Raw genomic sequence first — 14,605 nt, forward strand, 5'->3', positions numbered from 1 at the left:
TGGATTCTTCCTGAAATCATAGAATGGAAAATAAAGCCCTCCTGATTCTAAATCAGAGGTCAGCAATGGCTCACGAACCAAATCTGGCCACTTCCTGTTTGTCAATAAAGTTTTATTGGAGCACACTCAAACTCATCATTTACACACCATCTATGGCTGCTATAGAGCTACAGAGACAGTTGAGTAATTGTGGCTGAGATTGTATGGCCCACAAAGCCTGAAAAATTTATATCTGCCCCTTTTAGAAAAGTTTTGTCCACCTATTTTAATGCGGACCCAGGGTTTGTTTTAATCAGACACGGTAAGACACGCAGACAGAGAAATGACTGTCATAGTGGGAGGGATCCTTACACTCATAGCTCCCTAGAAGCTGGAGGCATGGCATGCCATGCAGGGCCACACAGAGAAGCGCCAGGGCTGGTCGGCAGGGGACAGAGAGGAAGACCAGGGGCAGGAGCCTTTATTGTGTTTCTGTGGCAAAGGCAAGGCAGGGCAGGCAGACTTAGGATTGGCCAGTTTGGATAGTTTCAGCTGGCTCTCTGGGGCCTACGGGCCATCTGCAGTTCTGTGGCACCTGGCCCTGGGGTAATCAGGGTAGGCATATGGGCTGCTGGTGCGAAAGCCAGCTGGAGGAGGTGCTTAGGAGTACATACAGGCCCTGAACTGGTTGCTTTGCGCCAGAAAGATGCACTCCTGGATGAGTCCTTCGGTATCTCTAAGAATTGGCTAATCCTGTAGGGAAATCCTCTGCCTGGTCAGGGAGGCCCCAGATGCCAGACCATCAAGGATACAGAAAATAGAATTAATACACATCCCATGGCCTAAATCATAGGTATCTGAGTTGGCTTTGTCAGTGGTTGGGAAATTCTGTCCACCCTCTCACTGTTTTAAAATCCCTCTTATTTCTCTGGGGGCATAACTTTGAACATTGTAATTCTTGCTTTACTTATTTTACTTATACTTCCAAAAGAAGGACTGCTGAGTTCATGTTTAAAGAACCAGTTTGTGAGTGTGTGTGTATGAGTGTGTGTGTGCATGTGTGTGGTTACATATGTGCGTTCATGGAGGGGATGGTTAGGACGTATTAGAATTAGGAGCACATGTTTCTCATTACGTGACCTTTAACATCATTTACTTTTAGTTCAAAGGCTTTTCCCCTCAGACTCCTAATATTTACTATTTGAAACTGTCTAATCACATCTTATCACACTATGAGTCAATGTTTCCAAGGTCCTCTTCCATCAGCAATAGGTGCTGATTGGTGAGCCAAGAAGGCATATAGATGGCCCACCCAGCATGTTACCACTGTTGAGGACAGTGTGGGTTCACATCACCTCGGGTGTTAGAGCAAACTGATGTCCATCTCCATCTGGTCCTGAAAGATGGGGCAGTCCCTACTCTCCCAGATTCCCAAAAGGTAGCTGGTAGCAAGAAGGGTGACCTCAGCAAGGCTTGTAAGGGGTAGAAAGGCATGGATTCTCCTCTGCTCCTGCTCTCAGGGAACGGGATCAAGGAAGCAGAAGTGAGGGGGTGACTCCCAGGGACACAAGCCAGCCCACATGCTCCATCTCCTCTTCCTCGTGGCCTGGGTGGTCTGACCTCTCCTCTCACTCTTCTGCAAAATATACCATACTCAATTGTCTTGGTCTCAGAATGAAACTGAAGATGAATCAAAATTATCCATTTTGGAATACTCTGTCCCTGGGGCTCACCAGTCATTTTGATGTGCAAATATATGAGGCTTCTGAGAATTAATTTTTTTAATTGAAATTGGTTTACAAGGTATTAATTTCTGGTGTACAGAATAATGATTCATATATATATATATATATATATATATATATATATACACATACACACACATATATATACATACACATATATATATTCATTTTCAGATTCTTTTCCATTATTATAAGATATTGAATTACAAAATACTGAATTTTCCACTATTACAAGGTATTGAATATAGTTCCCTATGCTTTACAGTAAGGAACTTGTTGTTTACCTATTTTATATACAGTAGTTAGTATCTACAAATCTCGAACTCCCAATTCATCCCTTCCTCACCCCTTTCCCCCAATAACCTTAAGTTTGTTTTCTATGTCTGTGAGTTTGTTTCTGTTTTGTAAGTAAGTTCATTGTTGTCATTTTTTTAGATTCTACATATAAGTGATATCATAGGATATTTGTCTTTCTCTGTCTGGCTTACTTCACTGAGTATGACAATCTCCAAAGTTAATTCAATTAACTTTGAATTTAAAACCAACCAAATTACCCCAGGATCCAAAGCCTCTTGATTTTAACCTAATTTAGCAAAATGACTTTAATAGCATTTCTGTGCACTACTCTCACATGTGTGGAAGCAGAGTTCTTGTTCTGGACGAAGGCAGGGGCATAGGTCTTCCATCGGCACACAAGACCAGAAGTGAGTCTCAGGAAGGCCTCAGAAAGGTGAGGCACAGAACCAGACCAGTGAGCAGGCTAATGTGAGTGGAAATCCTTATGGCCTGAGTGAGCGCACATACTAATGAACTTGCCATTCTGTGCAGACAATACTCATTCAAATGGCAGTTTGAATTCTGTTTTCCTGAGGACTACTGCCTTGCTAAAAGAATTCTTCATTATTACAAATATTGATGTAAAAAAGAAAACCTATTCCTAACATCACATATTTAAGAATTCTTTACCTCTTAAGCACAGGACTTTAAAAAAAAATACACCTACTTTTTTTGCTGTGGCATTTAGATCGGATGATTGACTTCCTAGGAAATTAACATGTTGTCCTTTAGAGAAATTCTGCACTGCATTTCTCACCCCTTGGTCGGAAAGCCAAGGTAGAGTAAGACCCAAGTAGACCATCAGTTTTTAAATGTATTTATTTTTGATGAAGTGTAGTTGATTTACAGCAAAATTGTGTTTAGACCATCATTTTCTGAGAGTGCTGTGACAACAGAAACATTCAGACAGAAGAGAAGCCACAAATGGCTCACTATTTGTTAATTTTGTTTATTTTTTGATGGAAGAGGTAATTTGATTGATTGATTGATTGATTGATCTGAGGAGGTACTGGGGATTGAACCCAGGACCTCGTGCATGGGCTCCACCACTTAAGCTATACCCTCCCCCACTCACCGTTTGTGTCCTGGGACCCTTCTTCACTTGGGTGGGATGTATGTGCTTATCAGAGTAACTTTAGTAAAGGTAACTTATCTTAAAATCCAAACAGCAGTGGAGGAAGGCGAATGGGTTGCTTCTCACTTGAAAGATGTAAATGCATAAAAACAAAGGCAGATGCCCTGGTAGCATTGGGTGCTGGGAGAGGGCAGTTCTACTGAGCTGAGTCTGATGTAACTTAAGACCCGGAAAGCAAGGCTGATGATCTTTAAGGATGCTGAAGGGCATTTGTGTGATGGACTTGCCCTTCGCCTTCTAAGTGGTTTCAAGACTCCCTGATCACGTGCCATATGCCAAGTGGTGGGGGTATTAGCCCAGCATTAGGGAGGCTGCGGGAAACACTGGCAGGATGGCAGGGGAGTAATGGGTGTGCAGGTGTACGTGGGTATGCCTGTGTGTGTGTGTGTGTGTGTGTGTGTGTGTTTGTGTGTGTGTGTGTACATGGACATGTGTTCCTGTGTGCATACGTATGCATGTGCACCACGTGTGTGCCACGCACGTTTATACGTGCGTCTGTGTCATGCGCACGTGCACGTGTGTGTGCGCGCGCGCACATGTGGGGTGTGTGTCGTGTGCGCGCCCCGCCCCGCAGCTCTCAGCCCCGGGTGGTCTCTCCCTCCCCTGCAGAGAAGCGGCTGTCCCGCGGCATTTCCCACGCCAGCTCGGCCATCGTCTCTCTGGCCCGGTCGCACGTGGCGAGCGAGTGCAGCAACGAGCAGTTCCCCCTGGAGATGCCCATCTACACGTTCCAGCTGCCGGACCTGAGCGTGTACAGTGAGGATTTCCGCAGCTTTATCGAGCGGGACTTGATCGAGCAGGCGACGATGGTGGCTCTGGAGCAGGCCGGTGAGTTCCCCGCAGGCCGGCTGCCCAGGCTCTCCGGGACTGGGGAGGGGGAGGCGGCACAACTCATGTTACCCCGCGAGCCAGAGGGGCGCGCAGTCCGGCTCTAGGTGCCTGCACCACACGCCTGCTGGATGTGGGGCCCAGAACGCGTGGTACCCAGACTTCTTGAGTGTTCCCTTTGCTCCTGTATCCACACTGGCCAGGCCAGTCCCCCTAGAGAGAACTCCAGGCTGCTTTGTAATTCTCTCCTTTCTTGTACAATCCCTGCTCCCCAAGTGTGTGCTGAAGAGAAAATAAGAAAGACCTTGGGGGGAAATAGGAGAATTGTCACTTCCTGTAAACATGGGCAAGGTAGATGACCTCCTTGAGCCTTAGTTTCCCATCTGTTAAGAAAAGGAGGTAGATGCAATGGGGTGAAGCTCATGGTGTTCAATGGCCCGTGCCCCTAAGAGCTTCTAGTCTCCTCCTCCACCCCACCCTCCACCCCACGTTCCCCATCCCTCCACACATCCCACCTCCCCCACCCCACCCCTGTAAAACCTGACTTGGCTCTCCCTGGTACAGGAAAAACAGATGTGGGGCGTAAGGAGGGTTAGGGTTAGGAGTGGAACCCCTAGGATCTGCCCTGCCAGGCGTGGTTCCTTGGTTTTGTGCAGGAAGCAATTTAAGAGCGAGCCGCGGTTGAGCAAAGGTAGATTTATTCAGAGAGATACACACTGCATAGAGTGTAGTCTGTTTTAGAAGGCAAGAGAAAGGCCACAAGGTGTGGGGATTGGGTGCTCAGGTTAAAGTAAAAGTAGACACACCTCCATAGACAGAGTGCCAACCGCCTCGGAAGAGGAGGGAGTGAGAGAGGTGGCCACAAGGGCCCCCGAGGCCTGTGGTGTTGGAACAGAATCCATGTTCTCGATAACTGTGCTGGAGCTGGTGTTGTGACCCCGGACAAATTGTTTTCTCTGCTGCTGCACAGCTACCAAAGGCAACCCAAAGACCGATACCCACAGCCTGGCTCTGTCTTTGACTTGATCAACGGAGGTAAAACAATCCCTCTGGACTGACAACAGCCTTAAACCCCTCCCGCTTCCCTAACCTGGGAAGGGAAACCATCACCCAAGTCCGGGAAGCGCAGAGCGTCCCAACAGGATTAACTCAAAGAGGAACACACCAAGGCACATGGTAATTAAATGGACAGAAATTAAAGATAAGGAGAAAATACTAAAAGCAACAAGAGAAAAATAGCAAATAACATGCAAGGGGACTCCCAGAAGGCTCTCAGCTGACTTTTCAGCAGAAACTCTGCTGGCCGGAAGGGAGGGGCATGATGTGTTTAAAGTGCTGAAAGGGAAGAATCCTGCAACCAAGTGTACGCCACCCAGCAAGGCTCTCGTTCAGATGTGACACTGAAATCAAAAGCTTTACAGACAAGCAAAAGCTAAATTCAGCATCACCACACCAGCTTTACAGCAAGCGTAGAGGGGACTTCTCTAGGTGGAAAAGAAGAGGCCACAACTAGAAAGAAGGAAATTATGAAGTGAAAGAGCTTACCAGTAACAGCAAACAGACAGTAAAGGGAGGAAATCATATACATACAAACTAATAGGGAATTAAAAGACAAAAGTAGTAAAAATCATCTGTATACACAATAAGCAGTTAGAGGATACGCAAAACAATTCGATGTAAAATATGATATTAAACCCCTTCCCGTGGAGGCTGGCTATTTTAAAGATGCCTCTTTTGTGAGTAATTCAGATGAGATGTTTTAAACCAAAGATACGCTATTCACAGAGAAGGGGAAATTGGTATAGGTCAAGAAAGGAAAAATTTCCTGAGCTAATTTCTCTTGAATGTCACAGCAGCTGAGACCTTTACAAAGTTCAGTCCTGAGCATCACACAAAGCACTGGTAATTGCTGCTGCCTCATTTAAAGCTGGAGTCATGGCAAAGGGCACAGAATCCACTGTGACAGCTCCCCCTTCTGCCTTGGCCTGCTCAGCAAAAGGGCCTGTGCACATTCGGAATGTCTTTTCTGTTATTTTTTCCCCCGTAGGTCACATATTAATTGTCATCACTTACATTTTACCTTCTAGACCAGCAATTTGAAAGGGTACTCTTGGGCGGGGCAGGGTATAGCTCAGTAGAGCACATGCTTAGCATGCACAAAGTCCTGGGTTCAAGCCCCAGCACCTCCATTTTATAAATAAATAAATAAACAAACAAACAAACCTAATTACCTCCCTTCCCCCCAAAAAAAATTTTTTAAAGAAGGAAAAAAAGAAAGGATACTCTTTCCCTCCAGCATCCAATTTTGGAAAACACCTTTGAAAAACCCGAACTTAATGGGTTAAGATGCCAGGTTCCCCCACAGTGCCTCATTTCTACCCAAGGGATGGAGAGAAGTGACAGCAGGGTTGGCACCCAGGACTGTGGATGGCACCCCATCAGTGCTGTGGAAAGCCTTGGGGAAGCCGCCCGCACCCCGACTTTCAGGAGCGTGCTCCTGGGCAGGGAGAGTCCAGACATCAGAGTCCCGCCTAGGAAGGAGAGGTGAGGACAGGAAGATAATGAAAGGCAGAGCACGCATGTGCTCCTTTCCTCCCCGCACTGTCCATTGGCTTCTCTGAACTGCACTTTCTCCTACTCTCAGGCAACAGACCCGATCATCCCTCAGGCCCTTTCTGTGCCCGGATCCTGGGGGGACCCCCCACCAATGCACGGGAGTCCCACGCAGCCCCCTATCCTGGCTGAGTGAGGAGCCCGGGTGCTGGGAGTTGTCCCTGGCTGCGCCCCTCGGGCCCTGCGGTCACTCTTAGTCAGCAAGACAGGGCTCAACCGTGGAACCGTGAGTGAGAAAGCTCTCGGCATGGCCAGGTGCAGAGTGTCAGCTCCTCCTCCCAGTAATCTAGTGCTCAGGAGCGCTGCGAATCAACTATTGATCAGTGATATTATTTACTGTGTAGGCAGGAGTGGAAATATGAATGTGAAAAAAATTTTAGTGAAGGGGGAAGGTATAGCTCAGTGGTAGTGTGCTTAGCATGGAGGCGGTCCTGGGTTCAATCCCTAGTCCCTTCATTAAAATAAATAAACCTAATTTCCCCCCAAAATTTTTTTTCAATTTTTAGTGAAAAAAATCTACTTTTTCAAGGCATAATTCTCGTTGTGTTTTGAAGGAAATACAAACTCTGTAACTGGACTCCCCTCTCTCTCGGGAATGGATAGGAACCCAGGGCTCATGTGGTCCAGAAAATCAGCACAAAAATGACCTTCACTCAGTTCATGTTGCCTGTGGTCCAGCCATCCATCCTGGGTGCCCAGCTCCACTCTCCCAGGGCCTGGAGCAGAGCAGGCATCCACAGTGGACCCCCAGATCCCTGAGGCCCATGGACAGTCCCATCTGCTTGAGGGACCTCTGTATTCAGCCTCCCACAGAAGCCACGGGAGCTGGAGTGCTATTCTCCCCAGGCCTTAAAACCCTGGAGGACCCAAGCTCCTCCCACCCCGTGACAGTGGGGGACACAAGGAGGGCCAGATCTTCAGGACAGAAAACTGCTGACCTCCCAAGAGAGGAAGGAAAGCGCCTTTCAGGCGCCAGCGTTTAGAATGCAAGAAACCCGTTCATTTCCCAGTCGGGTTATCCTGCTGCATTCACACGTAAGAAGACTCAGAGATCAGGGTCTGTAGGTTTGGGAAGGACCACCTGGCGCCCCTGTCAGACGCCCACCACAGCGTGGAGGAGATGGTGTGGCACATCAGTGGGACTGCAGGTCCCAAAGGCAGGGGCACGTTTGTGTGATTAAGCAGTTAATGCACACACAGGATGCTGGTCAACATGTCAGAAGTATGTGAGGATGGATGCCTTTGAGCTGTGATGTTGAGTCTTGTCTCCACGGGAGGGCATTTGGATTGGAGCGAATCTGGCAGAGAAGCCCCAGGATGCGCAGGTTTGGAAGCTTCCAGAGCAGCCCGCCCGGCCGCATCCCAGATCAGCTGGGAGGCCCACAGGAGCCTGGCTTCCTTCTGTCTTAAAGTCAGAGTTGTGTGACAGCTGCCGAGACAGATTCACCCCAGGAAAGGCTGAGCAGCACTCCCACGAACGCCCCATCCAGGTGCTGGACCAGCCAGCCCATCACTGCGAATCCCGCAGGTGAAATCGTGACCCTGTGGAGAGGAAGTTCTATTCAGGAAGAAAGACAAAGGTAGACCATGAATATAGCACAAGGCTGTGTGCGAGGTAGGGGCTCTGAGGGGGATGGGGATTAGGGCAGGGAGGAATGAGCCCTGAGACCTGCTCCTGGCACAGTTTCAAAGACTTGGAGTATTTAAGGAAGGCAGGGTCACAGGAGCAGATAGAGTGAGGGCTGGAGGAATTGGAAAGGAAGGCGAGAGAAGGGTAGCCAGGGAGCCCTCATGAGCCCTGAGGTACCTGTAGGGAGGATGTGCAGCCCCTGGAGGGCTTCAAGAAAAGGAGGGGAGTAACATATATGGATTCACAGTGACACGTTCTGGCTGCTGTGTTGAGAACAGACTCTTCGGAGACAAGAGAGGAAGCTGGGGGAGCAGGGAGAGGCGGCTGCTGTAGCCCAGTGCCGTGAGGGTAGCAGTGGAAATGACGGGAAGTGGCTAGATATTAAGGCAGTGTCTGGGAAAAGGACATACAGGTCTTGCCACTGGAGTGGATGGGGAGAGATGGAGGCTGGGGCAGAAAGAGGAGAGTCAAGCATGACCTCAGGATTGTTGCCTTTAGCGCATGGGTAGATGGTGGTGCCCTATGGAGATGCAGGCCCTGGAGAAGGGGCTGGGGGTTAGTGTCGATGGAGAAGACAGTAGCTACAGGCAAATTCTGAGATCCTGGTGAGATGTGTCAAGCTGCTATTCTGTTGAACAAGTGGGTCTGGAATTTGGGAGCAGTCTGGGCTAAGGATACAGATGTGGGAGTTAGCAGTGTAGGGTTAAATCTGAGGGAGGGAATGTGCCCATGGGAAGGACCTCCCACAGTGCCCCTCCCAACACAGCCCTGTACAATGCTGGGTACCAGTTGGATGCGGGAGTCTGGAGCGTGGATGTAAGGGAGACAGACCTGGAGCAAATCATCGCAGTCCATTGGAGGAACTCTCAGAGGCACGTGCACAGCACAGTGATGCCTAGAGAAGGGGGTCAGTGGCCCTGGGTGGGTGGGGTCCCTGCAGAAGGTCAGGGACGTTAGAAGGAATCATGGAATCACATTTAGGGCCAGAATATGCTTGCCTTTCTCACAGAGAACTGTCACGTTGTGTTTTCTTGCATCTAAGTGCCTTAGTGGGTGACAAGCAAAACGACATCTTATTTTAAACTGTGTGGTAACCATCTGTCACAAAGCCCAAATTAAGTGGTCTCATGATCATGTATGAATCAGAGGAATGTTACTTGGAAAAGGCAGAATAAGTGACTAATAATTCCTCACCCGAATGTAATGCCACCAGCCTTCCCCTGATGGTGGAAGCCATCATCTCATTTCTTCTTTGCAGGAGCTCAAGATTTTGTCTTCGTTTTGTTTAGTTTTGTTTTGTTTTTTAACATCGACAGTAGCAGTTCCCATGTTTTTTTCTGTTAAATCAGTTAGTATAGCACTGGGCCATTTGGTGACCTCCAGAGGCTGTGTTGACATTCACCATATGGTCACACCTGATTAATGGCCCCAGGAATGCTCTCAGCTGGGCAAGATTCTTGACTTCTGGGACCCAGCTTCAATCAAACCACTAAAAGCTCACCTTTCATTCCCCTCAGCTACATAATTAAGTTTTACCGTGACTCAGTCACCTGCAAAGTGACTCAGTAGGTAGGCTGGATTGATATTTAGAAGATGATCCGTTTCCCATAAGAAATTTGAATGAAAGAAAGGAGACATGTTTAGGGAAGATGCCTTGTTGAAGATGGCATGGATTCTCAGAAAGATTAACTCTAGGAGTACAAGATTCCTTCTAGATGAAAGGTCACGTCTAGATGTGCAGGATGCTGTGCCAGTGAATTCACACCCCCATGCTTCCTCTCCTGTGTCCCGAGTCCTGGACAAAGGGGGAAAACAGTGCCTCCTGGAGGAGGGGAGCTGCTGGGGCCTGATGGGCGCTGGATTCTGTCCTGTGAGGCATGGCTTCATGTTGTGCCTTATTTGAGATAAGTGAGCAGTTAACATGCTCTGTGTTTAAGTTTTTGAGGATTATTAGATGTCATCTGACACACGTGCTGGCTTCCAAGGTGTCCTTTCCCTGGTCTGGGAGCATGTGAGTGAACAAGCCCATGGCATATTTCCAGAAGGTGAGCACGGTGGTGTGCAGGAAGAGGAGGGGGACATAGGAATGAGAACTGGGGCAAGAACATTCTCTGAATTGTATAAAAGGAGCACCTTTTCGGGTAGCACCCCACCCCCCGCCGCCACATAGGAGCTTTCCCTGATTTCTGAGAAACACCAGGGAAACTTGGAATAATTAGGAGGGAGGCAGCACTTTTTACATTGGATTCATAAGGCAAACAGGAAGGAAAAGAAATCCGTCTTCTAGAGGATGAGAGTAGAATCACACAAAGGGGCCCCTGAAAGTTGTGGAGTCTGTCCTATGGCTCCACACCTGACCTGGTGCAACAGGCACAGTGTGTGCCCTGAAAGCAATGCCTCTGTCCCCTTCAAGATCAGGTCACACTTTCCTGCCGTCCTCCCCCCTCCCTCTCCCACCAGCACAGGGGAGCCCTGAGGTCCACCAATATCCATCTTCCAGGCAGATCCAGGCTTTGCAAGGCTTATTTGGCCAGAGGGGAGACACACCTGCAGAGAGCCAGTGGAGGATACAATGCAGTGTACACATACGGCGACACATGGGCAAGGATCAAGCATGCTTGGGACACCGCTGGGAAGTCACTAGGGAAAGGGTGGCAGGTGGTCCCTGCACAAGGGTCCCACATCTCCAGGACTGAGAAGCAGTGACCAAAAGTTGGTGCAGCTGCACAAAGTATGCACAGCACGTGGCTGGTGTGGGTTCCCAGACGCTGCAAGTCTAGAGGGAGAAGAGATGATTTAGAAGTGATGATGGGGGAAAACAGCATGGAGATTCCTTCAAAAACTGAAAATTGAGTTACCATATGATCCAGCAATCCCACTCCTGGGCATATATCCAGAAGTAACTCTAATTTAAAAATATACATGCACCTCAGTGTTCATAGCAGCACTATATACAATAGCCAAGACATGGAAGCAACTTAAATTTCCATCAACAGATGACTGGGTAAAGAAGTTGCAGTATATTTATACAATGGAATACTACTCAGCCATAAAAAAGAATAAAGTAATACCATTTGCAGCAACATAGATGGACCTAGAGATTATCATATTCAGTGAAGTGAGTCACAAAGAGAAAGGCAAGTGTCATATGGTATCGCTTACATGTGGAATCTAAAAAAATGATACAAAGGAACTTACAAAACAGAAACAGACTCACAGACATAGGAAAAAAACTTACAGTTACCAAAGGGGAAAGGGGATGGGAGGGATAAATTAGGAGTTTGGGATTAGTAGATACAAAGTACTGTATATAAAAGAGATAAACAACAAGGACCTACTAGCACAGGGAACTATATTCAATATCTTGTAATAACCTATAATGAAAAAGAATATGAAAAAAATACATATGTATGTTATAACTGAATCACTGTGCTGTACACCACAAACTAACACAACATTGTAAATCAACTATACTTCGATTGAAAAAAAAAGAAGTGACAATGGGGAGCAGGGACACTCTGGGCCCCAGGCAATAAGGGGTATGAGAGGTTCATCCATATTGCTGAGTATAGTTATAGTTTATTTATTCTTGTATATAGTGTTGCAATGTACAAGCAGACCTCAAAGAGATTGTGGGTTTGGTTCCCGACACCACAATGACGTGAACGATAACAACAAAGCAAGTCACATGCATTGTTTGATTTCCCAGTGCGTATAAAAGCTATGTTTACATTCTATGATAGCCTAAGTGTGCAATAGCATTGTGTCTAAAAAAGAATGTACACACCTTAATTTAAGAAATACTTATTGCTAATAAAATGCTAACCTTTATCTGAGCCTGCAGTGAGTTGTAGTAGTAACTTCAAAGATCACTGATCACAGATCCCTGTAACAATACAATAATAACGAAAAAGTTTGAAATATTGTGAGAATCACCAAAATGTGACACAGAGACACGAAGTGAGCAAATACTGTTGGAAAATGGTGCTGATAGACTTACTTGATGCAGGGTTGCTAAGAATTTTCAGTTTGTAAAAAACAATAAAGCCAAGCACAGCATAGCAAGGTCTGCCTGTGGGCACGTACTGCAAATTATCCATTGTATTACGGTGGACATTTGGTGTCAGAGTCAATCTGGGCTGCCGTAACAAATCACCACAGGTTCAGGGCTTAAACAACAGAAATGTGTTTTCTCTCAAGTCTGGAGGCTGGACGTCCCAGATCGAGGTGCCGGCTGATTCTGTTTCTGGAGAGGGGTCTCCTCCCAGCTTGTAGACAAGCACCTTCTCTCTGTCCTCACATGGTCTTTCCTGTGAAAGACCCTCAGGGGAGGGGGGAGGCAGAATGAGCTCTCTGGCATCTCTTATAAGAACAGTCATCCTGGAAGATCCAGACCCCACCCTTCTGACCTCATGTAACGTTAACTACATCCTTAGAAGCCCCACTTTCAATACAACCATGCCGGGGTTAGGGCTTCAACATATGAATATGGGGGGGATACAAACATTTGGTCCACAACAGTTGAGTGGTTTCCAATTTTTGATTATTATAAAAAGTGCCACTGTGGATCTTGTACGTGTTTTCAAAGAACAGATGAATATGTTTCTGAAGTTCTATTCCTAGGAGTGGATTTGCTGGGTTACAGGATTTGCACGTGTTCAGTTTTCCAAATGTTCTTCCGAAATGGATGTACCGGTTGGCTTTTCCACTCTTGAGAGTTCCATATTTGTTTTAATTTTTCCATTTTAGTCATTGTGTTGGAAGTGGCATGGTATTCACACGGTGGCTTTAATTTTTGTTTTCTGATGGCTAATGAAGTTGAGTGCTTTTTCATGTTACTGGCCATTTGGATATCCTCTGTTGTTGGGTGCCTTTTGGGGTTGTGTTTTTTTTGCCCATTTTTGCATTCACTTTTTGATTGACTTGTGGGAGTTCCTTATACATTCTGAATGTGAGTCCTTTATTAGATATGTATGACATAGACCTTCACCCACTCTTTGGGTTGACCTCTCATTCTCTGACTGGTGTACTTTAATGAGCAGATGATCTTACTACTCAAGAAGTTCAATTTGCCTTTTTTTCTTTATTTTGAGACCTTCTATTTTGGTTTAAGGAATCTTTGCCTCACCCAGGTTTCTGAAAGTAAAAGCTCCTGCCTTTCACATTTAAATCTACAACCCACCTAAAAATGATCTTTATGTATGGTGGGACATGTGATGGAAGCCCATTTCCCCATATGTTTTTCCACCTGTTCTGGTACCGTTCATTGAAACCATTCTTTTTCTATTATATGGTGTAACCTTTGAGATAAAGCAGGTAATTATATATGTGTGGGTCTGATTCTGGGCTCTGTTCTGTTCCATTGGTTTGTCTGTCCTTAAAACAAAGTGACCAGAGTTTTATACGTCTCACCACACACTGTGAGTCCTCCAGCTTTGTGTTCCTTCTTCTGATTTGTCTCTGCTATTCTCAGCCTTTGCATTTCTATGTAAACTAATTTGTATGGAATCCATATAGAATAATTATATATTTAATATGGAATCTATGTAAGTTAATTCCATATCAATTACTCTGTAGATCAGTTGACAGAAAATTGATACATTTGCAATATGAAATCTCCTAATCAATGGATATGGTATATATTCCTTAATTTCACTCACAAATAGTTTGTAGTTTTCAAAGCAAAGGTCTCAAATGCTATTCATTAGATTATCTCTATACATTTTGTGCATATTTTTGTATTTTAAAAAAAATCTCTAGAATGTCAGCAACAGCTGAAATATAGAAGTACAACTTATTTTTATTATTGATCTTGTATTCTGGAACCTTTCTAAATTTGCTTATAAATTGCTAGTAGTTTTGGACTTTCTAGGTTCATAATCTATAAACTGCAAAGAATGATTGTTTTATTTCTTATCTTAATGCATTGGGCAGGCCCTCCAGGAAATTTTTGAATCGGAGAGGTATCTTTGACTGGTTTCCAGTCTCAGAGGGAAACCTGTACTGTTTCGCCATTAAATGTGATGTTAGCTGTGGCATTCTGTAGATACTTCATGTCAGCGTAAGGCAGCTACCTTTCCTGGGTATCTATGAGCAACTGATCTCGTGTCCATGATTCTTACTCACGATGCTTGTTTCCTACTAGCTTTGTAACTTGCAGTTGTGAGCAGGACATTTATCTGGGGGATTCTTGTGTGGCCTGTGTTGAGGGTTTACTCAACTATATTGAGTGATATATTTGTTTGTTTGTTTTTGCCAGATTCCCAAGGAAAATTACCCTCCTATACCCAACTTTTATGGTAATTTCTTGGCTTAGGGGTTCCAAGCCACAAATCAATT

General features: G+C 45.9%; 1 protein-coding gene across 1 annotated transcript in view; it reads left to right on the plus strand.

The window, feature by feature from the left end:
• The window catches only part of OTUD7A (OTU deubiquitinase 7A), a 208,576-nt gene that overhangs the window by 156,606 nt on the left and 37,365 nt on the right, over positions 1–14,605 (plus strand). The window contains exon 6 of the mRNA XM_072950654.1: positions 3,805–4,023. Within this exon, the coding sequence (XP_072806755.1) occupies positions 3,805–4,023 (219 nt within the window). The remainder of the gene's footprint in view (positions 1–3,804; positions 4,024–14,605) is intronic.

This window comes from Vicugna pacos, chromosome 27 (genome assembly GCF_048564905.1).
Source record: "Vicugna pacos chromosome 27, VicPac4, whole genome shotgun sequence".
NCBI classification, from domain to species: domain Eukaryota; kingdom Metazoa; phylum Chordata; class Mammalia; order Artiodactyla; family Camelidae; genus Vicugna; species Vicugna pacos.